Raw genomic sequence first — 26,158 nt, 5'->3', positions numbered from 1 at the left:
AATTTAGATACCTCATAAGAGGCTGCTGTGCCTGTGTTGGGGGTGCTATATACAAAAAAGGGTAAAAAATAAAAATAGCGGAATCAAGCAAGAATGAAATGATAAAAATGAGTTATTGTAGCTTATGTAGTAAATAATGTACTATTGCGTTTAAAAGTTTAAATTTAGTATAACTAGTGTGCTGTATTAAACAAAAATGATTTATACATGATTTACAATTTAAATATTAGGCTTTACACATGTAACAGTAAATATATTATATTATAAATAATTATTTTATAATGCTATAACGTGTCTATTAAATATTATTATAACTTAGCAGACAAGGGGACTAAACCATACACTAATGTATTATCTTAAACATATACTCAATATCATTTTGACCGATCAACCATACTCTAATTTTTTTTAGAAAATATATTTATGTTTCTACTATTTTTGACTAATTCTGGAAATAAATTATTTGTCCTCGGAGCTATAAAAGAAAACATTTTTGTAAAATCTGTTTTTTTTTTTTTTTTTAAGTTCTCCAGTATATATTTTACAAAATATTTACTATGTTTTACAAATTATTATAAAAGGGCTTGCAACATGGTAAACTCTCTGGCATCACACTATAGCTCTTGGGTTTAATACAAAAAACACTAAATATACTGTTTATAGTGTATTTGACCGAAATTCACTGCAATGAAACACAATGAACAAGAATTATAGGGATAAAAAATATATAACCAAGATAATGATATTTACAAATTTTACATACTAGCTGATTGTACAAAGCTTTACTGTAGCATTACAATGTTTCATTCAGCACAGCGATTAATAAAAATAACAACAATGAAATTAACAATTATCTCAAGCAATACTTAATCTTCCGAATATTTTTTAAGTATCTGTCACTTCGAATTCAAAAAGAAAACATGCTCTAGTACAAACAGTGAGATTGTTGCGCTCGGACTGCATACGGACATGTGTGGCCTCACGGTAACCGAGCTGAGCCCGCACCGACAATCGGCCGACTCACGTGTCGGGCACGGTGCGGTTATGTGTGTCCCAACCTTAAGGAAGCATCTTATGAAGGTAGGCCTCAGCCAGACTAACGAGTGTAGACTCTGTGGAGAGGAGGAGGAGTCAGCAGAGCACATTTGGTTAGATTGTCCTGCCATCGTAGAAACTCGGAAAAGATACCTGGGAGCATATCTCCTCAGCCCCAAGGATATCAGAGAACAGGAGCCCACAAATCTGATTGGTTTTTGCAAAAGCCTCGGACTTTGAAGGCACAAAATTAAAGTAAGGGAGGTGCAAAGGTCCTTTTAGGACTAAGCGCGGGGACAAACTGTCCTTTTCCCTCGGGAAGGAAAAAAAAGGCAGTAAGAGTGGTAGGATGTGTCTTTGTATGAAGTCTGTTTTTTTATTTTGTCACGCCACGATAAAGCGCTTGCTGTAACTACGGTACGCGGTCATGTTTTATGTGCGGTTTGAGAAGAATGCAACAGAAACTTATCAAATGCTTCAAAAGACCTTTGAGGAGGAATGTATTTTAAGATCTCAATACGGAAGGTGGCACACAAAATCTTCTCCCAAACCCAAAAAAGGCGTGCATGAGCAAATCTTGCATCAAAACCAAGCTGATTGTCTTCTTTTACGACCGAGAAATCATCAATTTTGAGTTTGTACCATAACGACAAACTGGCAATGCAGCCTTTTACCTGGAGGTGCTCAAGATATCGAAACGCTGGGTCGTGCATGTCCGTCTTGAAATTAAAAACGTCTTTAAGCTCCAACACAATAATGCAGCCACATGGCCTTCATCATTATCCACTACCTGGCCCACAACAAGACCCTTGTGTGCCCCAGCCTCTTTACAGTCCTGACTTGGGTCCATATGAATTTTTTTGTTCCCCAGATTGCAGAGAGAGATTAAGGAAACGCACTGGGAGTCAGTGGAGAACATCCAAGGTCATGTTACAAGGTTCCTGAGAGGCATTCCAGTTGAGGAGTTCCAAGGTGCTTTCCAGACATGGCAGAACTGTCTAAATATATTTTTCTTAAAAGATGTGCATACTTTCATAATACACCCTGTATACAATGAGAAGTGGTGGCTTCAAAAAGTTGAAGTGATGATAACAATGATTTTTTGGTAAATTTCTTTCATCCTTCTGGACCAAAAGTTGCCTTTCATCTGTCAAAAAAAGATATTGCTTGGATACTTGCAAAGAAAATAATATTGGAAATTGGAATTCACAACAGTGTCTAAATTCTTTGTTTTTTATTTTTTATTTATCTTATGATACCACGTAAACATACTTTTGGCAGCTAATTGAAGTTTGTTTTTGACAAAGGAAGGATTGTGAAGGAAACAGGATTTTTCAAAAAATTTGTCATCCTTCAGTGAAACAAACAAAAAATCAGTAACACAAGTTTCGAGATTTGCAATCTGATCTCTTCTTCAGGTAAATTACTGGCAAGTGTCTGGAAGAACACACAACATAGCTGATAAAACTGTACAATGAAATATCATGTTAGTTCAAATCCTTTAAAAAAATTTAAATAACAACTGGTAAGTAGTTACAAGTAAAGTTTGACATAAAACTATTAAGAAAAACATTAATGTGAGTATACTTTACGCCAATGCAGTATATAAAACAAAAGGGTAAGTTACGTTAAAAGTATTTTACCTGCTGTACTATTATTACTGTCCATTCTTGTAATAAAGTGTATTGTTAATTTAGTGATTTAAATATAATTTAACTTTGTCAGTTAAGATCGTTTTAAGGTAGTGTTTTTACTGAAACTCACAGCTCTATAACTTAATAAGTGTAAAATGAGTCTCAGTCATAATTTTTTTCTGAGACATTTTTATTAATATAAAGAAAATTTTATAAAATGTTCACATGTTTCCACTCAGTCCCTTTTCAGATACTGACCCATGAAAATTGACAACAACGTGTTTTTGGCCAATTTTGAAAGGTTGTAGCATAAAAATTAGTTTATTCTCAAGACTAAAAACTTATGCTGCTGGTAGTATTATGACTACTTAACACAGAAATAAAATGTTATTAGTGAGTCACTTTTCCTTCTGTAGTTATTAGAGAAAGAGTTTGACTGATTTTCTTGCATTAGTCATTTCCTGCTGAATACACTAGTTTTTAAATTATTCTGATCTCTTTATAAATGACAGCAATACATTTTCTGCAAACCCCATTTTTTATTAAATCTGTCATATTAAAATGTTAAAGTAGCTGCCTAATAAAAATATGGCTTTTACGTTTTTTCCAATTGGAGTTTTGTTAACATCTACTCATAGAGAATCCTTGATTAAGGAATCAGGAAAATTTAAAATGTAGAGCAATACTGACTGGGTAATGAAATGGATTGACCCCTGTATGATAGAAGTTTTGTTGACAAATGAATTTACCAATAAATCAATTCCAATAAAGATTTATTAAACACATTTTGTTATTCAATAGTAATTAATGTTGAAGGTGGAGCTTGTATTGGCTACTGTTAACTTAATTACATTTAAAACACATAAACCAATACTTAAAACTTGTATTTTTGTAAGACCTTTCGATAGCAAGGCTATCTTCATCAAACACGTCACAAAAGTATAAAAAACACTTTTGTGATGTGTCTGACGGATAGCCTTGCTATCGAAAGGCCTCACAAAAATAAAAGTTTTAAGTATTGGTTTATGTGTTTTGAATGTAATTTAATGACCGACTATAACATTCTATAACCTGTCCATATATGCAAAGAGACTACCTGACGATAAGACTAGATATTAGAATCAAATATAATTAAAATATTTGAATACTTTTATGCTTACTTAAAAAGCAAATACTACACAATACAGATTCCCCCTTAAGAAAACGTTACTAAAATATGAGTCTCTTGTCTGCACTATTATAAAGCGTCTAGTTGTTATAGTACCTGAATTTTTAAATAATTTTTGAAGAAATGAAGGTAAAATTTCAAAATGTAAAAGTTACTTTTGCACAAACAAATTGATGTTTAGTTTTAGAAGTTGAAAATAAAAATGTATTGAGTTTTCCACTTTTACAATAGGTTGATCACAAGGAAGAACATAAGTTTTTAGGTTTTTTTACCAGCATTTAATACAAAATAACTTATAACACATAAGTTTACTAAATATAACTCGTCATTCCTTAATCATAGAAATAAATGTCCAATCTTTCTAACATGTCCTATTAAAATTAAATTAGTACACATATTTATGATAACATTTTCTAAACACAGCATTACTTTTTAACTGGCGTTTTCTTATCTTCCACCTTAATTTCTCGAGACCTTGTATTCCGTACCGATGGAGATGGCTTTTCTTCTAGTTTAGGTTCTACTGTTGTTCCTGATGAACATTTTTCATCTACTTTGGTTTCTGCAGGTTGTTCTTTGGAATCAGATGAAAACTCTTTGCCCGTCTGAGATGATTCATTTGGAGATGCAACTGTTGTCTGGCTCTCTGCTTTCATACCTAATTGTCTAGGAGAAGATCTACTAGGCTGTGCTGTTACTTTTGTCTCTATTTTCGGTTCTGGAGTAGAAGGTGGGTTTTCTACAGCAACTTCAGCTTTTGACTCAGGTTGATTTGGTTTTTCTTCAGTTTCCCCATCTACAGGTTTTTTGTTCTTGTCTTCCTGGTTAGATTCTTTTACATTTGTATTTTCTTTAACTAAATCAGTTTCAGTTTTCTCTGTAACCACATTTTCTTTCTTATGATTTACTTCAGTTTTACTTTCTAGTTTCTGTGCCTCAACATTTGAATTGTTTGTGTTTTCTTGAGGTAATAATTTAGTTTCTACATCCTTTTCTACCTTACGGGTACTTTTTTCAAAAACCTCCTTTTTCATTTCCAATTTTGCTGCTTGCTTATTTTCAGCATTTGCATTTTCCATAGCATCCTCCATTTCGACATCTTCAATGATTTCCTCTTTAACGACTGGTTTTTGAGCAAGAATCGGACCCAGCTTTTCATAAATTTCACTCATTGCTGCGAAGTATAACTTGGTTTTACTCTGTAAAAGAAATTCAACACTATAATATTATATGTCTTTTAAAATATTTATAACTAAACTTCCTTATAAAATTAATAAATTCCATGCTCTTGTTGAAAGTAAAACAACTAAATTTGAACCAACCACATTTACATGTGTTACTACAGTTTGTATATGGTTAATGAAAAACGTTATCTACTAAGAATAAAATATCACAAAAATAAAAGTTTAAAACTGTTTGTTTTACAACTATAAAATTATTGTTCTTGAAATTGCAACTGAAACCTATATCAGGGTGTTTTTGTTACAATTTAAATAGCAGCCCTGATATTAAGGGTTTTTCATCTCTTTTTGTTATTATGTACTGAAAATATGACCAAACAGTATCAGTTTTATAAATATAAATACAAATTAAGAATACAGAGCTTTCTGTCTCAACACAGTAAAAATTGCAACTCATTGAAATTAATTGAGGCAAAACATGAACATCCACATTAAGTAGGTAAATAACTTCAATAGATTACCACTTTCCTTATAAAATCAAACCTGTTTTACAGTTATTTCCTACTGCAAGGAAGGTCTCCATTCTCTTATCAGTTTTGAGGAAGTCCAGTGTCATGTTCAGTTTATGATGGGAACAAAGTTAAGACGTGTTTTTGTGATATTTTACATTGAAATGGAATGTTTAATGATAATGATGATGCGAGGCTACGGAAACCGAGTGAGATCTTATGATTAAGTAAGGAATTTACTAAATGACACTTATCCCAATCAAAACCCTGTATCTATATCAGGAGTTCAAAACACAATCCAACATTTCCAGGAAACATGCAGCGTTAAAGACTGTTCCAAACCTAGCCGACCAAAATCAGATAAAATGAAAGATTGTCACTTGATGTTTTACAGTCTGTTGTAGAATATCTTCATGCCTCCACAAGAAATGTTTCTCAAATATTAGGTATGTCTCAAACATCAGTTTGTAAAGTTTTACATGACAGTGGTTATAAAGCATACAAAATTCGTTTAGTTCATGAGCTAAGCGAGGGCGATTTTGATCGTCAGTGATTGTTGTGAATAATAATGCAGAACATTGATAGTAGTACAATTACAGAAAACAAAATTGCTTTCTCAGATAAAGCAACTTTCATGTTAAATGGTAAAGTTAACAGACACAATGCTCGTTATTGGGCTGATATTAACCCTCACTGAATGAGAGAGCAAAATATCCAGCACCCTGTAAAATTAAATGTTTGGCTTAACATTGTGATGGAGCAATTTGTTGGGCTCTTTTTTATTGATGGAAACCTTAATTCTGAGGTATACCAGGAAATGTTACAAAATCAGGTTTATCCACCTATCCAAGTAGCAACCAACAACTGTAATGAAGTTTGGTTCCAGCAGGATGGAGCACCTCCACACTATGGCCTGCGTGTCCGCGAGTATTTAAACAATATTTTTCCAAATCACTGAATAGGCAGAAGAGAAAATATAGAGTGGCCACTAAGATTGCCAGATCTATCTCCACTTAACTTCTTTGTGTGGGGTCACATTAAAAACAATGTCTAACTCAGGGACAGAATAGCATCAAAAATTCAAAAGATCCCACGTAAATCCATAAATACACTTCAAGTTACTTGGACATTGTCAAACTGTCCTGGGGCAGCAGTTTGAACTTCTAGTATAAAAAACACAATTTAGTAAGTTTCAGCCGTTTTATTGTTTAACGTAATTGTAATTACTAGTACTACTGTAACTTTACATTTAAAAATTTTTAATTCTCCCCCAAAAAGCCAATTTTGGGAAAACAGTTCATTTTTGTTTCTTAGAGGGGTGTCCCGAGTTTCATTTTTCTATCTTTGTCCACGCTTTTAACTTAATTAATTTCAATGAGCTTCCGTTTTACACTGGGTTGAGATAGAAAGATCTAGTTTATACCATTATTCCTTTATCAAGACCTTTCAATTGATATAGGTATATTTATAAATACATCACTGTATTTTATAAATTTTTAGTTAACTTTACACCTGGACCACTAAACTGTAATTTGAAATTAGGCCTAGGCCTATTAACACATTGGAGTCTGGCTCGCTATTTGCTGTTTTTATAACCTGGTCTGCATAAATTAATTGGTTTTCACATTTTGTTTTTAGAAAAATGTTAAATATTATGTATAAGATATTATATTTTCTTAAAAGTTCTATCTTTCCTCTTTAAAATGGTATGTAAAACTGTATTCCTATAAAATGTAATTAATTTTTAAAAAAATTTCAAAACTTACATTTTTTGAAGAAAAATAAAAACTCCCGCATGTCTTGTGTTACTTGAAAACTAACTTTTGAATAAATAAAACAAGTAATTTCAATTTTTTTAAAGGCATTTACTATATACATATTTACAAATAATTATTTTAATTGCCAAAAAAAATTTCAAATGCTAAAAAAATTATTGTTGTCGTAGACAGACTGACGACGCGCCAGGCCACGTCAGTGGATAAACAAAAGCCTCAAGCGGGTATGACGTAGTAGCGCCTAGCGGAATTTTCCTGAACTAACCATCAAAGCTGGCTTTCTAATGCAGCAGACGGCACTCGAATATCACTCGAGCAACTCCGTATATCAATCGGCAAAGCTGTGCTCGAGTCACGCTCGAGCGCCGGCCGGGGGTTTAAACAATGGCGCTCGCGTCTGGCTCGAGCGTAGACTCGAATGTGTTAAACAAAAATATTCACTGTTTTGACAATGTCTTGTAAAATGACAAAAACTTTACTCTTGAATGTACGAAAATGTATTTGTACTTAATAATTATAGGCTAATGTGGATTATTTTTATCCTTTAACTGATGACGTTGTTATACACTTTGTGTTCTGAAATTTAAAAATTTGTAGTCGCAAAAAGTTCCCATTTTAGGGAAATGGGCAAAGTTGTAACAGTGACTACAAAGTTCACTTCTATTTCCTAGAAAGGTGTCCCGAGATCCATCCCTGCATCTTTATCCATCAAAAACTAAACAGAGTGTATCCATACTTTTATCTCACATTGTTTATTCATGTGATCGCTTGATGATGTTGTACAGTATATAAATACACATAAGAAAACTTGTCTAATTTGATATTTGACTGTTTTAATAATTCCAAGTTAATTGAAACAGTTACAAATTTAGACAGAGAGATATTACTTTTATATTAAGTTGTGGTTTTAAATATATCTTTAATGCTCACAATGCTCAGTACAAAGTTTACTTTCAGTACAAAGAACAAAACTTATACAGAATTTTGAACTTACATCCATAGTGCACAATTCAGAGTTCGTATTTGTGAGTCTTTCTTTGAAATCCTTCAGTTCAGAACTAAGTTTCTTGATTGTGGCCACATTTCGGTTGGTTGTCTCCTTCAGATTTGCTGAAAACAAGTGTTTTGGTTAGAATAACAACCTATGGAAACCAACAAAGACATTCTTGACTGTTACACATTCCTTTAATTCATATCACCATCTCTTCATGAACAAACCATTCCCACTGACTATAAACAAACATCCGCTATCTCATATTATGCTAACTAATCTTCTGATCATACACTTCCGATAGTCCTCAAATAATCTTCAACCCTAGAATGTCAAGTTTTGCACACTCTTTATTTTCTTGCACATTAACCACCATGTGCATGATTTTACAAACCATTATTATTGGAATTTCTCCATCTTTTATTACAATCACCAATCATATTATGTTGGTTCTGGTGGTCAAGGAGTCTACATGATGATACTGGATGATGTGGAAAAGGTCATACTACTGGAATTTCTTCAAATAGTACATGTCAGAAGTAAAGGGGCTTAAACAGTTGTGTTGTTGGCTCAAACAGTTTAGTGCGATGTGATTCAAGAGTGCAAAAATTTGTATATTTATAATTATCATCAATACTATGTAAGCTCTATTTAGTCATAATTATGTAATTAGTGAATTTTTACTAAGTATATTTAAAATGATGAGTTTAGCAAGTAGATATAAATTTCATTTTCTTCACAAAATTAAACTTAACAAATTTAAATTGCATACATAATCTTTAATACATTAATGATCATATTAATATAACAGCAGAAATTTGTGATTTAAAACAATATTGTATAATATTGTCCATCCTTTCTTTCTTATTTATTCTACATAATTATTGAACCTTTTCTAAACATTTGCTTCTTTAAGGTTACTCAATATAACATAAAACTCAAATAAACACTACATTTTAATATTGTTGCCAAATTAAATAGTAATTGTTGTCTGGTGTAAATTTTAAGGTATGTTTCTTGTTAGTATTAATTCAGTACGAAAAACAATTATAAATTGTTAATATCTTATATACCATATATTGTGAATTTTCTACTATTATTCTTCAACTAAACATGAGCTGTACTTAAGTTTGTTATATAGTAGAAGAAACAAAACTATTAAGAAGAGGATAATATTTATAATTAATTTAATTTACATTGCTTTATTATAGCAAATTCAATTCTTTGTTAAACTGTATCTGAACCAATTAATCTGTAATTTATATTTTGGCTGAGAAACTAATTAAATTGTTAATTACAACTTATCCAAGTCTTTCGTTTCACTTTTCACGTTTTCATAGTTTTCAAGGAATACCTCTCCTAGTTTTATATTAAGTAGCTAATTTTAGACCTTTATCACAGTGTTATACTGAGTAAATTTGGAAACTGTTTTAGGTAGTGAAATAACCTACGGAAAGGTAATTATTAAAAATATCTTGTGTGTTTCAAGATAAATTGTTGCATAAAACTTTCAATCGCTCGATAACAAATATGGACATGTTTACAGAATAGTCAAATTGGATAGCTAACTAATAAACATATATTGTGGGATAGTAACTGTTATGTTTGTCTCTTTCATAGTAAATCAACCAACTCAACTAAATTTAGCTAAATCTCTTTGTTGATATTATTTTTGCAATAAATCCCCTATGATTATAATGCACAGTGTAGTGACATTAATTCCAAGCTGGTGGAACTGATGTGCCAGGATAAGGGCCAAGCACACAACAAAACTCATGCGGCCAGTCCTGTTTATCATCCGAGAGCAAATGGTTAAAGTTCACAATTGATTTCTATATTGCACTATCCTCAGCAATAAAACTATAAACATTACAGTTTATCTACCATAATTTTGTTTGTAACCTCCCAAATAAAAGCATTATATTGAGCTTTTACAACAAAAAGTCTACATAAACTACATACAAACACGTGTAAAATAACACTAATGAATAAACCCCTTTTACAAAATAAACTGTAATTAATATCTGATTTATGATTAAAAACTATTTAAACAGTAGCAGATTTAACTATCATCTAAATTTTCCAATTCACATCGTGACAAAACATTATTTGCACAGTTAAATTCTTGAAATATTTCGGCCTCAAAGAGGAGAGACATCTTTAGTTAATAAATAATGCAAACAAAAATTTAACTGACTTGGTTAACTTACAATAGAAGTGACAAAAATATTATCACCTATGTAAATGACTTCTGTCCAATTAATGATACAGCAAATTTCAAAAGTTTTGATTTTCTGAATCTTTTAGAAGGACAATCGAATTCAGCTTTGACGCATCACTATTTTCACCAAAAACTTGCTCTCTCTCATAATTATATTTAACTGACATCCCTTGCCTCATGCAGTACATTCTTGCTTTTCTGTTTAACTATTACGACAATGTTTTACATGTTTAGACTTACCATTGTCAGATCGAAGCTTCTCCAGCAATTTTTCAGTCTTAACACGAGTCTCCTCACTGCGTTTAAACTGTGATTGTAGCTTATTAATATCCAGCAATGATCCATTGAACATCACAAAACCTACAAAATTACAAATAAATTAACTAAGCACTAATTAAAACTCTTCTTCGATTGTTGCAATTAATTGCTTTTGGAGTATGCTAACATGATTTATGGAAGTTCAAACAATTAATTTATAATTTTTAAACATCAGCTACTCTACTGGCACAATGTTACAAAAAGAGTAACGTAGGTTAACCGATTATTTCACTATTATTTGTGAAAATTACTGACTGACATTAGCTTAAATTTTTTTAACAGCTTTTCAGTTAGATTTTGACTTGTAATATTTGACTGATAATAGAGAATTTTTGGCAAGACAGAATATAAATAAACTAACCACTTGGAAGATCTGGGGTTTCAGCTTTCTTGTCAGAGCCTTTCTTGCTACGTTTGCTGGGAGTAGCAGCTTCTTCAAAGATGGGGAACAGACGCTTGTTGCCTGGAACATTTACAGGAATATTCAGTACCTAAGAGAACATATGTTTTAACTTATTTACAGTACAAAGTTCTATATTAGAGAATACATAAGATTACAGAGTTGATAAGAGATAGCAGGCTTGGTTGTAATTAACATCAGCCCAACTTTGTTCTTTGATTTTCTTATAAGCTCATAATATAATATTATTTAAACTCACTAAAAACCAGTGTAAAACGTATGTTTAAGAATTCCTCTCAAAACAATTTAAATGCCTAGTTTACTCTGTGTTTCAAAATAAAAACAGAATGTAAACTTAAAAGAAATTATTACATTATTTGTATTAATGCTAAAAACACTCCAAATTAAGAGAAAAGTGCTTTTTTATTGATAGGAGAAATTTAATTTTGACTACAGTATTTGATCTAACTCCATCCATTTAACCTTTATTAACCCTTTGCGAAAGCCACATTAAGATCAGAATGTCCACTCGTAAAAAACTCATTTGTTAATATTTTTAGACCAATACTCCTACAGTTCAAAAAAATATTTGTATTTTTAAAGACAAATTAAATTTAAAACTTTACAGTTACAAAATATAAAACACTTTAACACTGACTACTTCAAATTGAATCTCTATGTGGTCGACAAACGTCCGTAAGCAGTAAATGTCCCATGTTAAAGAGAATTAAATAGTGAAGAGGATTATCCTTCAAATCTGGTGTAAAGGTAAGCCTGCTCTTCTTATTTCATAAAAACTCTAAAATATTATAAGTAAAGTAGTTCTATTTTCCATATATGATCACGTTATTGACTTACCAAGAGCTAAAGTCATGAGATCCTCAGTTGTCTGGGCTCCATTTTGTTTTGCAGTAGGATCATCCTTAGGCTTATCTGTAAGTTTCCTGTAGTGTAACGAGTCCCTGGATATGACTTTCTGGACTAGTTTCTTGATCTGAAGATATTAAAAAGATATAAAAATACTATTGTATAAAGATCAAACAATTCTGGATACCAAGAAAATCTTAAAAGTAATATTATTATGCTTCTTTGTTTACATTTATTTCTTTATGTCATTTGAAAGGATAACAGGATTTTTATATTCTTTAATTGTAACAAAAATAACTTAAAACACTTTTTTCCTTCAAAAACTATTGTTTAACCATTTGAGTAACTATTTTTGTTACTCTTAAAAATGGCAGATGTTAGCATTCCTGTGTTTCTTCCTTTAATGATATAACTAACTTTAAACACATTATCTAACCAGATTGTGCCATTATCTATAATCATGTTATTATTACAGTACATGTATAATGATTCTGTTATACAAAAAAAAATATAAAAATACATTTACAACAAAGAATCATTAACAACTGTTTATTTTAAACATATTCTAGCACATAAATTAACTATTATACAAAATGATGCAGCACTAAATGAAAACGTTTTATAAATAAAATGTATCAATGTTTGTATTTCCACTTTCAAAATTTTGATTCTCAAAACATTTTCAAAATTTGCATTTCCTAAATTAAATTTATTAAACCACTTTGATTTATTTATCTTGGTACATTTACTATGGTACAAGACATGTAGAACTTTACCTCAGGATTGTGGCTAGTTAAACATGTCACAGTCAATGTGTTAAACTATGATACCTCTCAGGCTATTATGTTGTTTACACCTTAACTGCAGCACAAAATATGAACCATTAATTGTTTAGATTTTTTAAATTTTTTTTATAAAAATTAAGTTTGAACCTAACTTTAGTATATACAGTATTTTTTAAAGATTTGTTGTAATTCCATGTGAAATAATGCCATAAAAATTTCATATATTACACATTTTAAATAAATTTGTTAGGAATAAAATGAAAAAAAGCAAGAGAGAGATTTTCATGGATTTTCATCTATATATATATATATATATATATATATATATATATATATATATATAATTTCAATAAACATTTAATCACAAAAAGTACTTGCAATAAACATTGAATCATATATATATATATATATATATATATATATATTTCCGGACTGTTTCCAAAACTCAAAATTGATTGCAGGTATCATTACAATTACTTAATAATCTTCAAATACATTCCTCCTACATCGATAAACTAAGTTCGGCACATCTGCTACTCGTCAAATGCCTGCTGGATGTTAGTTTCCGCGTTGAGAACCTCTTGAAACACATCGATGGAGTCGAAGCAATGTCCTTTGAGCGCATTGTCAAAGAGAAGTTCCCAATTCTTTGCAATGGCTGGTCGCACATGTTACGTGATTTTACAGGCCTGTCCAATACTTGTTGTAAAATGCAGTATTTACGGTCGTTTCAGCAGGCACAAACTCCTTGTAAACAATGCTACATCGGTCGAAAAAACAATCAGCATGGTTTTGATATCCAAGCTTTTTTTGAATGCGCAGACCCCTGTGTGCCATTCTGAATTTTGACGTTTTGTTTCTGGATCTTACTGGAACACCCAAGATTCATCACCGTTAATACCATTGTCAAGAAAATTTTTAACTTCCTGGATGCAGTCAAAAATTTCTGGAGATATTTCCCCCTGTGATAGTTTTTGTTCTTTGCTTAAGACATTCGGCACCAGCTTCACGCAAACTTTTCTCATTGCATGATCCCCTGTTACAATGGTATGGACGGTTCCGACTGAAAGGCCGGTCTCCTCAATAATAATGAGGATGGTTAAAACACTGTCAGAGTCCAAAACTGTTTTCAATTTGGCCACCTAAGCATCAGTATAATGCAGTGATTGTTTTTGACGAGCTCTGGCTTTCCTTAAACATTTTATGCCACTCAAAAACTCTTATGGGGCTAAAGCAGAGTTTCCCAAACGGTGGGTCGCGGGCGGATTTAAGGTGGGTCGCGGCGTGACTGTCACTCTTACAGTAGCTGAGTAGCGTAGTGACCGTGCACAATCTGGCAACGGCGCGCCGCGGCTGTGCCGCCAGTCCGACCGTTTTTCTTCCACCAGACTTCACTCGCACGCTCTCTCACTCGCACAGTCTCGCTCCATTAGTCAGTCTGGCTCTGGTATTTGCCAGAGTAAGAACAGACGTCAGTGGCGTGATACTCGTTCTAGCTTTGTTTTTTTTTTTTTAAAGTAGTGACTGTTACATCTATTTACGATGGAGAATTGGCTGAAAACTGAATTTTGTGTTAAGAGAAAACTGGAATCTACTGATGAAGGTGAGCTTAATCGTCCGTCTACTAGCAATGACGTTATAGTGCCTCAAGTATTTTCAAATGTTAAGAAAGGGAAAAAAATGTTTCGAAAATATTGTCCTGAATACCTTCATTATGGATTTACGTTCATAGGTACGGAAGAAGAACCTTTACCCCAATGCGTACTTTGTTTCGAAACCTTGGCTAACGAAAGTATGAAGCCTTCAAAACTTCAGAGGCACATTTCAACAAAACATCCAGAATGCTTGAATAAACCTTTGATGTTTTTTCAAAGTAAGAAAAAAGAACTTATTTCGACTCGGTCAAATATAGAGAATGTGTCATCTGGGCAAGGCAATAAAAAAATTACTATGGCCTCTTACCAGCTGTCTTTGCTAATAGCAAAAAATGGCGCTCCGCACACAGCAGGCAAGAACCTTATTTTGCCTGGAGCAAAAATAATTTCGTCACTTCTGCTTGATGAAAAATCAGGTCAACAGATAGGTCAAATACCCCTATCCAACACTACAGTGAAACGTAGAATTGAGGAAATGTCTGCTAACGTAAAGGAGATTTTAATATCTGCTGTGAAAGAAAGTGACTTTTATTCTTTACAATTAGACGAAAGTACAGATATTGCTGACAATGCTAATTTGTTATGTTTTGTAAGGTTTAATCTCAATGGATCAGTTGAAGAAGACATTTTTATTTTGCCACTCACTAAAGACCAGTACAACTGGCCAAGACATTTTCAACTCCTTGGATAGTTTTATTCGCGAACATGGAATTAATTGGTCGAAATGTGTCGGGCTTACAACCGATGGAGCTTGTGCTATGTCGGGAAAATATACGGGCCTAGTATGTAAAGTCAAGGAAGTAGCTCCGTTAGTTGAATGGACCCACTGCAGCATCCATAGCTCCGCTTTGGCGGTTAAGGGAATGAATCCAGACCTCAAAAGCACTCTTGATGACGCCGTAAAAATTGTGAACTTAATAAAAGCACAATCAAAAAACTCTCGGATGTTCGCTGTAATGTGTGATGAAATGGGAAGCGACCATAAGCAGTTACTTCTACATTGTGAAGTGCGTTGGTTGTCACGGGGAAAGGTGCTTTCCAGATTGTTCAAACTTCGAGACGAAGTTAGATTGTTTTTGGTTCAAATTGAACACGATGGCAAAGAAAAGGCCAAACGTTTTCTTTGCGATTGCCTCAATGATGAGACTTGGCTGATAAAACTGTCATACCTAGCTGACATTTTTAGCTCTCTAAACATCCTTAATCTTACATTACAAGGAGAAGATGTACATCGATTCTTTGTTCAAGATAAAGTGGATGCTACTATTAAGAAAATTGATAGATGGCATAAAAAGGTACAAGCAAATAAATTTGATGCATTCCCATTGATGAACGAATTTGTGGATTTCCATGAGCTGACAGTCGATTCAGTAACCTCAGAAATTATAATTGAACACTTACAAGGCTTGTCATCCGAACTGAGGCAATACTTTCCACCAATAGCAGCTACTAATAAGTGGATACAAAATCCATTCGACAAGGATAATTTAAAGAACGTCAACTTAGCAGCATTTGAGGTATGTACACATTTTTACATAAACTTTTTGCTTAAATTTTATTTTTATTCAGAATTTTTAAATGCCGATTATAATTTTTTTAATTGTCATTAAGTATCACACTATATCAATATTTTTCTGAATTTTCAATGGTGGCTATTTTTGTTCTTGTGGGAAAAAATTTACTCTTTCAGAAATAGGTGACAATTGGTTGACCTACAAGCTTCAGTTTTTAAGTGTTGCAAAATTACCTTCTATTAAAAAATATATTTTTTCTTCTTTCAGGAAGATGCTTTAATTGAGTTGTCCTGTGATTCCACCATGAAAACCATGTTCAAGAAGAAAGGTTTGACCTCATTTTGGCTGAATGCTAAGCAAAGCTATCCAGTTTTGTATGAAAAGGCAATGAGATTCCTAATGGTTTTTTCGACAACATATCTTTGTGAGCGTGCCTTTTCAACTTTGGTTCACATCAAGAATAAGTATAGAAACAGACTGGTGGACGTTGAAAGTGATTTACACCTCAAAATATCTAATTTTAATCCTGACATTGAATTACTTGTTCAGTCAAAACAATGCCAGAAGTCACACTAGTATTATAGAAAATTTCTATGTTTTCAATACTAAGCTGTGTACATATTTATTTTCATTTTACATTTTTTTTCTATACACGTATATAAATATAAATCATGTGTATTTTATATTAATGTTATATATACATAATATACATAAGTAGATAGTAATATGGGGTTCCTGGCGCACTTTCGGAGCCAACCGAAAAGCAATGTAAAATACTGTTCAATGTACCATAAAGGAAGCTGAGAAATAACACAGCAAAATCTCAATGAAAAATTAACCGAATCTACAGTCGTTCGTCTCCAATAGCGATCGGTACATTACTATCTACTCTGTGGAATGAAAAATTAACCAAATCTACAGCTGTTTGCTTCTACTTTCTTAAGCTGTGCTTTGTAAAATATTGTCAAATCTGCTACAATAAAGGATTTATCTTAATAAAATTTAATCAATTTAAAACATTTTTACTAAAAACATACTGTACTTTAATAAAAAACTTTTCTACTAAATAAACAACATGAACTCACCAAGCTCTCTTCAGTTTCTAGCATTTCAAAAACTTACAAAGAAAGACAATTTTAACGAGTTCAACGAATTACCAAAACATTTTAAAGAACAGTTGATACTTTCCTTAAATGATACAGAATTCAAAGAACTTGTAAAGTCTTTTGCAGAAAAAAACGTCTAATGGAGTGTTTTTACTATCGGCAAAAAACTAAAAAAGTAAGGGATTACATATTTAATATAATTACGAAAGATATTGAAAAGAAAGTAAAAAATAAACAAACAGAGAGTTTTCATCGTTTTTTTTATGACATTTTTTCCCATATTATACGTTCTTTCAAGATAATCAAGACTTAATTGATGAATTTCTTAAGGAATTTTTGTGAGTATCAAGATTTATCAACACAATTCATTAAAGAGCATTATAGAATTTTTCTTATAGAATATAGCCACATTTTGTGTGAAACAAAAGGTATTACTGTAGATAATATTCCATGTGATTCCTATGAAGAAAGACACCAACTATGGTTATCAAAACAGTACTATGACGTGGGGAGGGACTGCAAGTTTTAGAGTTAAGACTATTCTACAAAGTTAATTGTTATAATTTCTTTATCTTTTATAGTCTTCTTTCCAGTAACAATCAAGTGTAATTTTTCATTTTTGTTTAATTCTTTAATCTTTTTTCTCATCCAAAAACAGTCAAAAATCTGTTCGGCAAGTGTACTTTACAATCTTCCAACTCGGCAATTAATTGTAAACCCGAATTTATCTTTCATTTTCTCCAAATTCAAGATTCTATGTTTCTTCCTTTCTTCCAATTCATTTAACTTCTTATACTCTTTAAAACTTACATTCTCCAATATCATTTAACTCTTTCAAGAACTCCATTTAAATAGAAAAAATTCAAAGACGGAAAAAAAAATGAAATTTGCTAACAATCACTCGAGAAGTCGGGGAGAATGTGAGTAAAAAACCGCATTCTTTTCACGAGGTTCTTCGTTTAATTTCTCCAAATGTACTATAAAATCATCAAAGATTTCAGGCTTAAAATCGTAGACAAATTCAACATCCAGATAATGAAAAAAATACAGGTAATATCTTTTCATAATAAACGTGTGTATCGATACCTACAAACCTAATGTATTCTTTGAAAAGGAAAATAATTTTGTCAATGGTTCCAAGAGATAAGTAAAAATTTTTATTCTGTTTTCTAAATTCTGTAACAAATTTTGTTTGCTTCTTGTCTCCATATTGCAATTTCATAAGCAGATTATTCAAATGTGTTAGTTTATTTCGAAATTTCTTAGGTTTAGGTCTTTCGTACATAAATTAAATTACAATCTCTACAAACTAAATATTTTTATCGATAATTTCTCCTCTATTAGAACACTTGTAACAGTTGGCATTATACTCTTCCATTTAAACAAAAAAGATTTTTTTATAAATGGAGATTATGGAACTAACTCTGCCGAGATATAAATTTTTCAGCGCAAATGTTTATGTTTATATTTCAACTACCGAGATAAAAAGAAATGACTTTATTTTATTATTCAAACTATTTAGGATATTTTGTCTATGATTACAAAGATTATTCCGGAAGAAATCGAGATTTTTTCATCAGCGAAAGAGTATATTTTTGAAGTTTTAGAGGGAATGAAAGAGAATAATATGAACATCATTAACTACTGAATTTCTCTAATATCGTTCTTAATCACATCATAGGCCAAAAATTTCTCAGAAACCACAACCACATAACAAATCGCGTTTGTAACAGCTTTTTTGAAAATCCATATTGATAATTATATCGTTCTTTGAACCAGAAATATTTGTCAAACTCTTTGTTGTATCAATGACATAAATAGGTCTATTCGCTAAAAATTCTTTAGGATTGTAATACATTTCCTTATTATTACAGTAAACTTTCTTAAAATCTTGATACATCTGATACATGATTCTGAAAAGACCTCCGGAAATGTTTAAATTTTGTAATTCATCTGGATAATAAGAACCGTTTCAATTTTACTCTGATATTTTTTTACATCCAAACTATCAAACTTTGAAGGATTTTTTTCTTGATTATTCTGTCTATCTGTTTTGAAAACCGATGATAACGAACTTGGGATTGAAGATATTTCTATAAATATTTGTGATATCGAACGAATAAGTTGTTCCGGAAATACCTTTTTGTTCAATACATTGCCAATCTAGAAAATTAAACATAATGTTTTGACTTTTTGTAATTTCATCAATCAACCTAATTTTACTCGTGGTTTTATAATCAATCATTGGAACTCTAATAAAAAAATCTGTAATTGTTATTTTTCCATCAACAGGCATAAACATTTCCAGTTGCAGTCTTCAGAATCACATCATCGTCTTCTGCTCTTATAAAACTTAGATAAAATTCCTCCTTTATAGATCGGAATAGTAACATTTTTCAAAAAATCCTAATCCAAAATGAGATAAATTTCCAGCTGCTTCAAAAACACCAAATTTAAAAATCTGATTCAAAGCCATTAGAAGTTTTGAGAAATAACATCACTTTTTGAATACGAAATAGTTCCTTTAATTGTGCTTAATTGGCCACAGTTTTTCGACTTCTTCTATCAATTTAATTGTGTTTTCTTACTTCAATCTTAGAAAAATAAAAATGGTATAAAATTATCGATTAATCTAACATTATCAGTTCCAAGATATGCTTGACCATCTTGTTTTGTTAAAGTTCCAGAAATATAAAACTGGAAGTTAGACGAGCAAAAGTTATCTCCAAAATCAATATTAAACTCAGTTCTTTTATTCGGTTCATTCAAATGTTGTTTACTAATTGGGATAGAAATTTTAAACTCCGCCCTTTCAATATCACTAGCATATTTTCTGTAGTCCGCCATTTAATAAGAGAAAATTTAGAAATTTTAAACATCGTGTATCATTTTTTCATCGATCTAATGTACGTTTTTATAAGAAAAGATATAAATTTTAGTAAAATAATTAAAAAGATTAGAGTCATTTTTAATGATCTACTTCGTTCATATTCAGGATTCTCTTCCTTAAATTTTGCGATCTCGGTCACATATTTCAATAAAATCTGCACAGGATAGTAAACCGCTATCTATAATATTGTTCCAATCAACTGTATCTTTATTTTTCATCCAAAAACTTTATACTCAAGTGTTGATAGAGACAAAGAACAGACATATGATCTTTTAATTGATAATGTATATTTTCTTGAATGAACTCTGATGATAAAGTTTGATATTTAGCAATGTTATACCAATTCAATTTGTTTACGTATAATCTCATCATATCTTCGGATAATTCATATTTTTGAGAAATGTCATCCAATGTTCTTTTTTCAAATCTCTTTCGTGTTGCATGATAAAAAGATCGAAAGCACTGTAATGTCCCGCCATCTCTATTTATTAGGAAAAAATTTCAAAATCAAGTTTTTATAAATTGGCTCTTTTTTGCGTTACATTCAGCACATTTTCCAGAAATTCTCTTAACTCCATTGATGGTTTGCATAGTATTTTTATATCATTTGTTGCAGTTTTTTCTTTACATCTCACACAATATATGAGCGCCATTTATATAAGGAAAATTAGTCATCATAGCCGCCTAATCCATTAAATCTGTTATCAATGTTTTCAAAAGATTTATTAACATCTTCTTTAAATTTATTAAAGTTTTCTTCTAGTTTATTTACTTTATCGAGATATAAATCCGTTGTATTCAACGAGTTTATGATCAATATTCTCAAAAAGTTTTTTGTGGCATCTAAACTAAACGTATCAAAAAAGACTGCTTATTTTTTATAACTTTTTCATTAATTTCGCCAAAGTTTTCTTCTAGTTTAATTAATTTATCATGAAGTAAAGATTGATTAGTAACTACTCTTTTAAAAACTCTTCACCATTTTTTTTCTATCGGTTTCATTAAAACCCTCTTGAAATTTAGCGAAATGTTCCAAAAAGTTTGTTATTTTTCCATAAAGATCGCCTTTATATAGATTGAAATTTTCCTCAAAATTTGTAAATTTTTCATCACAATTTTCTATAGATCTTTTACTTCTCGCTTCAAGTTTTTCATAGACTTCTGTTGTAAAAATCTTTAACATGCTGTTTATGATTCTCATAATTTTGTTTTAGTTCATTAAACATTTTAATAGGATCTTTCTAATTGAATCATTACAACAACATCAAATGGATTAATTCCTTTACTAACACCGCTAATTCTTTTTCCTTTAAAATCTAAGGCATTTTTAACATTCGGATCATGTAAATCAACAATATCGATGTTTTCTGATAATTTTAGAGGTTTTAAAATTTGTTCTTTAACAACAACATCATGTTTGTCAATACCAGGTCGAACACCGACAATTCTTTTTTTATTAGCTAAACTAACATAATTCTTTTCAACTTTGATCGCTTCAGTAATTTTATCAGCTTTTTCGATATGAGACATTAAATTGGTAAATAATTTTTTTTTACACCATCATCAACTTCTTTTTCCAATGTTTTTATTTTATCAGCAACTTCATTTGAACTCATGAAATTTGCAAGTTTGTTATCATATTCTGCTTTAAAATCTTCAATCTCGACAGCAAACATATCTGAATCTGGAAGGTTTTGTAATAAATTTTCTAACTTGTTATCAAACTCATTTCTCAAACTATCAAAATTCAAACTATTATCTACATTTTGAATAATTTTGTGTTCCAAATACGTCAAAAATATTTTTGTGAATCCATATTTATTAAGTAATAATTTGTTAACAACTTCTTTAAAATCTTTACCAGTACTCAGTTCATTCAAAACAAAAAAACACATAAATGACCACAAATTGGGGGATCTTTTGTAGTCTTGAATCTGAGAATCATTGTAGTAGACGCTTGATTTTTTCAAATATTTTAATCAATTCTCTCGTGGTTTGTCCTCAATTCTTCCCATACGAATCAAAATAACATGCATTCTTATCATTTTTATAATAACAAATCCAATGCGTTCCACTTCCCATAATCGAGTCTAAATTCACAATTCCACATTCAAATTTCTTAACTTTTTTCAGGTAATGTATCTCTCATGAAGATTCCTCTAAAATGTTTAATATTTTTTTGCAGATTTCTTCCAATTCCCCGAATGTTAAAGGTTTAAATTTTTTTTTCAATGTTTGATTTCACGTAATTCAAAGTTTTTTTCATCTAATCCAGATCCTGTAACATCTTCCAACTCTTTATCTAACCAATTTAAAATGTTTCGAACAATAGGAATCACATCCTTTTTTAACGATTGGAGCAGCTTTACGAACATAAGGAACAACATTTTTAACAACTGGAATATTTTCTCCAAAATCTAATAAATCTTTCAAAAGTCCACCATTTTTGAGTTCTTTCAACTGATTATAAGAAAATTCTATTCTGGTTCCTTTATTGTTTTTCTTATGTTTTTCGAGTTTATTGTATTGTCTATTTGTTAAAAATATCTTATCTTCGCCATTTTTTTAGTTGATCTATTTTAAATTTGAATACTAACGGGTATTTTCTTCTTAAAAGCGGATTTTTATTTTTCTTTCTGATTTTTGCTGAAGTTTACGTTCACCTCCATTTATATAGTTAAAATTTCAAGTTCTCTTCGATTCCCATTCCTAGTTTTCTCTTCAAAAACATTGCTCCAGCTGTTGGAAGCGCAACAAATCTTTCACCTAAACTAGCATCTTTTGATAAAAATCTATCCATTGCCTTATCTTGCAAAACTTTATCTGCGATATGTCTGGAATTTGTGTCTCTATGTTTTGCATAAAAAATATCGTGTTCCATAGCAGCTTGATCTAATTTATTTATACCAGGATCTCCTCTTTTTAGTCTTTTTTTCGAGTTTTGTGCCGGGCCCCCAGATACTGATAAGTTGGTACGTGTAATTCAAAAGGTAAATTGTTGATAAAATCATTCAAAAGTCCACTACCCTCAATCATAGATGAACTTATTGCCGGCAAAAACTCGTTTTAAATATTTAATTCCATCAGGTTTTTCAATCATTTCGTCAAGTTTTGTTCGAAATAAAATCTTTAATTGCTTTCTTTTCGTTCAAAAAATTGTTGTTTTTCCAGCCTTTTCTTGAGCATAAATATAATTAATAATTCCATCGAGTTTTGTCAAATCGTCGATATATCTGTATTCAATCTTATTATCACTGTATTTTCTCACACCTGATCCTTCGATTCGTTTTTCCCAAATTGGTTTAATCAAATTGAGATATTTTTTTACCTTTACTTGACTTTGGTTTCTTAGTAGATGGATCATTATTTTGTAAATTGAATCAGATTTCCATAAAATTTCAGTATACTTTTTCAAGTCTTCTTCAGAATATAAACCGTCTTTTGGAACATCAGTGCCTGTTAATAATCTCCATAAACCTTGAGTTCCTTCATATGTTTTTTCATTAATAATGATATCATTATGCTCAAAATTCACGGGCAAATTTCCAATCATAAAACTTTTCTTTTTTCTGTCCCAATACAAACCAAATTTATCATCCTTTGCTCTAGGAAGAAATTTTTTACCAATTTCACCAATTATTATATCCGTTGTTTTCCAGGACTTATTGGTTCAACTATGGTAGAGTCTTCAATGATTCGAGGTCTAAATGTTGTTGAAGATGGTAATTTTTGGCAATTCAAACTCAGATTCTGGTATTGAAATATCAGCAAATTGTCGTACAACTGGAACCAAATTCATCAAATTTTGATTATCACTTAAAACATTTTTCAATTTTGCCCTCAACGTTTTTTATTGCAGAAGTTTACAGGTTGATTAATTTTTTTGAATAAATTCTTGTTCTTTTTCATCAATTCGAATCTGTTCTTTAAATTCTTTGATTAATTTCTTTTCTATTTGATCAAGTTTTTTTTTGCTTCTTCTGAAGTTACGTTCGCCATTTATTTAGGAAAATTTTGAAACGTAAACGTGGAACGTGGAAACGTGAACACGAAACGTGAAAACGAGAACACGAAACGTGAACACGGACCGTAAAACGTGAACGTGGAACCGTGAACACGAAACGTGGAACGTAAAACGTGAACGTGAAACTTAAAACGTGAACGTGGAACGTAAAAACGAGAACACGAAACGTAAACGTGAACGTAAAAACATGAAAACAACTAGGTTATCACACGTTTATATTGGAAAATTTATTCAAATATTTGCCATTTTTAGGCTTCAAAGTTAGATTAATAGTTAAAAATCCGTAGTCTTCCTTCCAAATTTTATCACATAATTCATTAAAGTGGTTAAAACTCATATCAGATCCCACATAATTGTTATAAATCTTTCTCGAATAGTGATCATCTTGCTTAAAAACACACAAAATATTCAGATTATTTCTTATAACTTTGTTTATCAACCTTTGAAAAGCATTGAGAAAGATAGATACAAGAGATATTTTTGTGACGGGACATTACGAAATATTCCTTAATAACGTCTTGATTTTCCAAAAATACAATCATCAAAAACGATTAAAGAATTCGGTTTACATTCGCTTAATGGAACTATGTCCTCGGAAGCATTATAAAAATGTGATATTTTTTTGTTTAAGTTTTTCTCAATATTTTCAAATCTTTCTTGTAATTTTTTTATAGGCGTCTTGTTCTAAAGATTTACTAAAAACATACAAATTGGAATAAGGAAATCAACCTATTGTAGATAAAATTCAATAATAAAGTTGTTTTTCCACATCCACTTGAACCAACAATTAACAATCTGATTGGTTGAATCTTTCTTATTTTCTTCAAACGTTTGAAGTTTTTTATCTGATCTTTTTGCTTTAAAAATTTCTCCATTTAAATAGAAGATTTTCATCTTGAAGCAACGCTTGCGAAAATGAAGCTGTTCAAGTTGACTTCAGAAAGCTCTAAATTAGTTTTAAACTTGGAACATCCTATACACTTAGAGGAAGAATCAAATTATTTTATCGGTTTTAAGCGGTTTTTATTTCTGACAATTTTGTAATAAATATTAGTGAAAGTTCTCCTTATTGTATAGGATTTAGTGAGAAGAACATAACAAAATATTATGGTTTAAACAAAGGATATATTATACTTTCGATCAAATAAAAAATTCCCTTAAAAATTATCTGAAAACATTCAAAACAATCAGATAAATCTTTAAAACTTTGACGGAAAACAAAGTTTGAAATGCAAAAAACATTATCTCTCTAATAAAATTCAAATAAAATCACCAGTAAGAATAATGTTTTTCAGCAATTATTGTAGATTTGTTAGGGTTTGTTCAAGAAACTATTGAGCCAAATCAGGTATATTTAGGAAATAAAACGCCAAAATTTAGACCGTTTGATGTAATTGAAGTGCACTGCAATCTCGTTGAACCTAGTTTTGAAAATCATACCGAACACTTACACAAAGAATCTGAAATTTTGTACACATTTTTCCCAAATGTTGCTTATGGATCAAAAATCAGTGAAAAACCGAATGAAATCGATTATATTCCAATTAGAAAAAATATGAAAAGAATTCAAAAAATCGTCTTAACTGTTCAAGACTCTGAGGGAAATTTATTAAATAATGAGAGTAAAACAAACAATATATTTAAGATTGTCGAAAGAATGATGAATCAAGGGGGGAACGAATCGTTCTTACCTTCAAATTTTCAAGAAAGGAAAACAACTTTTGAATGTATAAATTACAAGAGTCTATGCCATAGACCCTTTCAAAATCTTCATCCTGACACTATTTTCGTTAATGAATCTGGCCTTTATTTTCGTCAACAAATGTTAAAATTTCTTTTTCTATCTAAATGGAGTCAGTTGTGAATCTAACTCAAATTCAATAATAAAGAAATTTTAAACATTTGTTGACGAAAATAATGAATTTTGGTTTAAGGCGAAAGATGTTGCAGAGGTGTTAGAATATAAAGATACGAAGAAAGCAATTAAAGAACATGTCAAAGAAAAATATAAAAAAAGCTTCGAAAACATACATTCTGAAGGTAGGGGTGATTCGCCCCCGCCTTCAAACTTTTCAAAAAAAACAC

At 30.9% G+C, this 26,158-nt stretch overlaps 1 protein-coding gene across 1 annotated transcript in view; it reads right to left on the bottom strand.

Moving 5' to 3' along the window:
* Nucleotides 1-4,092: 4,092 nt before the first annotated feature.
* Nucleotides 4,093-26,158, bottom strand: part of LOC124362372 (cell division cycle and apoptosis regulator protein 1-like) — an 83,890-nt gene continuing 61,824 nt past the window's right edge. The window contains 5 exon segments of the mRNA XM_046816810.1: nucleotides 4,093-5,036; nucleotides 8,297-8,412; nucleotides 10,755-10,874; nucleotides 11,194-11,295; nucleotides 12,091-12,226. Of these exon segments, the coding sequence (XP_046672766.1) occupies nucleotides 4,263-5,036; nucleotides 8,297-8,412; nucleotides 10,755-10,874; nucleotides 11,194-11,295; nucleotides 12,091-12,226 (1,248 nt within the window). The 3' untranslated portion in view covers nucleotides 4,093-4,262.

The sequence above is a fragment of the Homalodisca vitripennis genome, chromosome 5 (genome assembly GCF_021130785.1).
Source record: "Homalodisca vitripennis isolate AUS2020 chromosome 5, UT_GWSS_2.1, whole genome shotgun sequence".
Taxonomy (NCBI): domain Eukaryota; kingdom Metazoa; phylum Arthropoda; class Insecta; order Hemiptera; family Cicadellidae; genus Homalodisca; species Homalodisca vitripennis.
The sequence above is the reverse complement of the archived record's forward strand: the minus strand, read 5'-3'. Positions and strand labels throughout refer to the sequence as shown.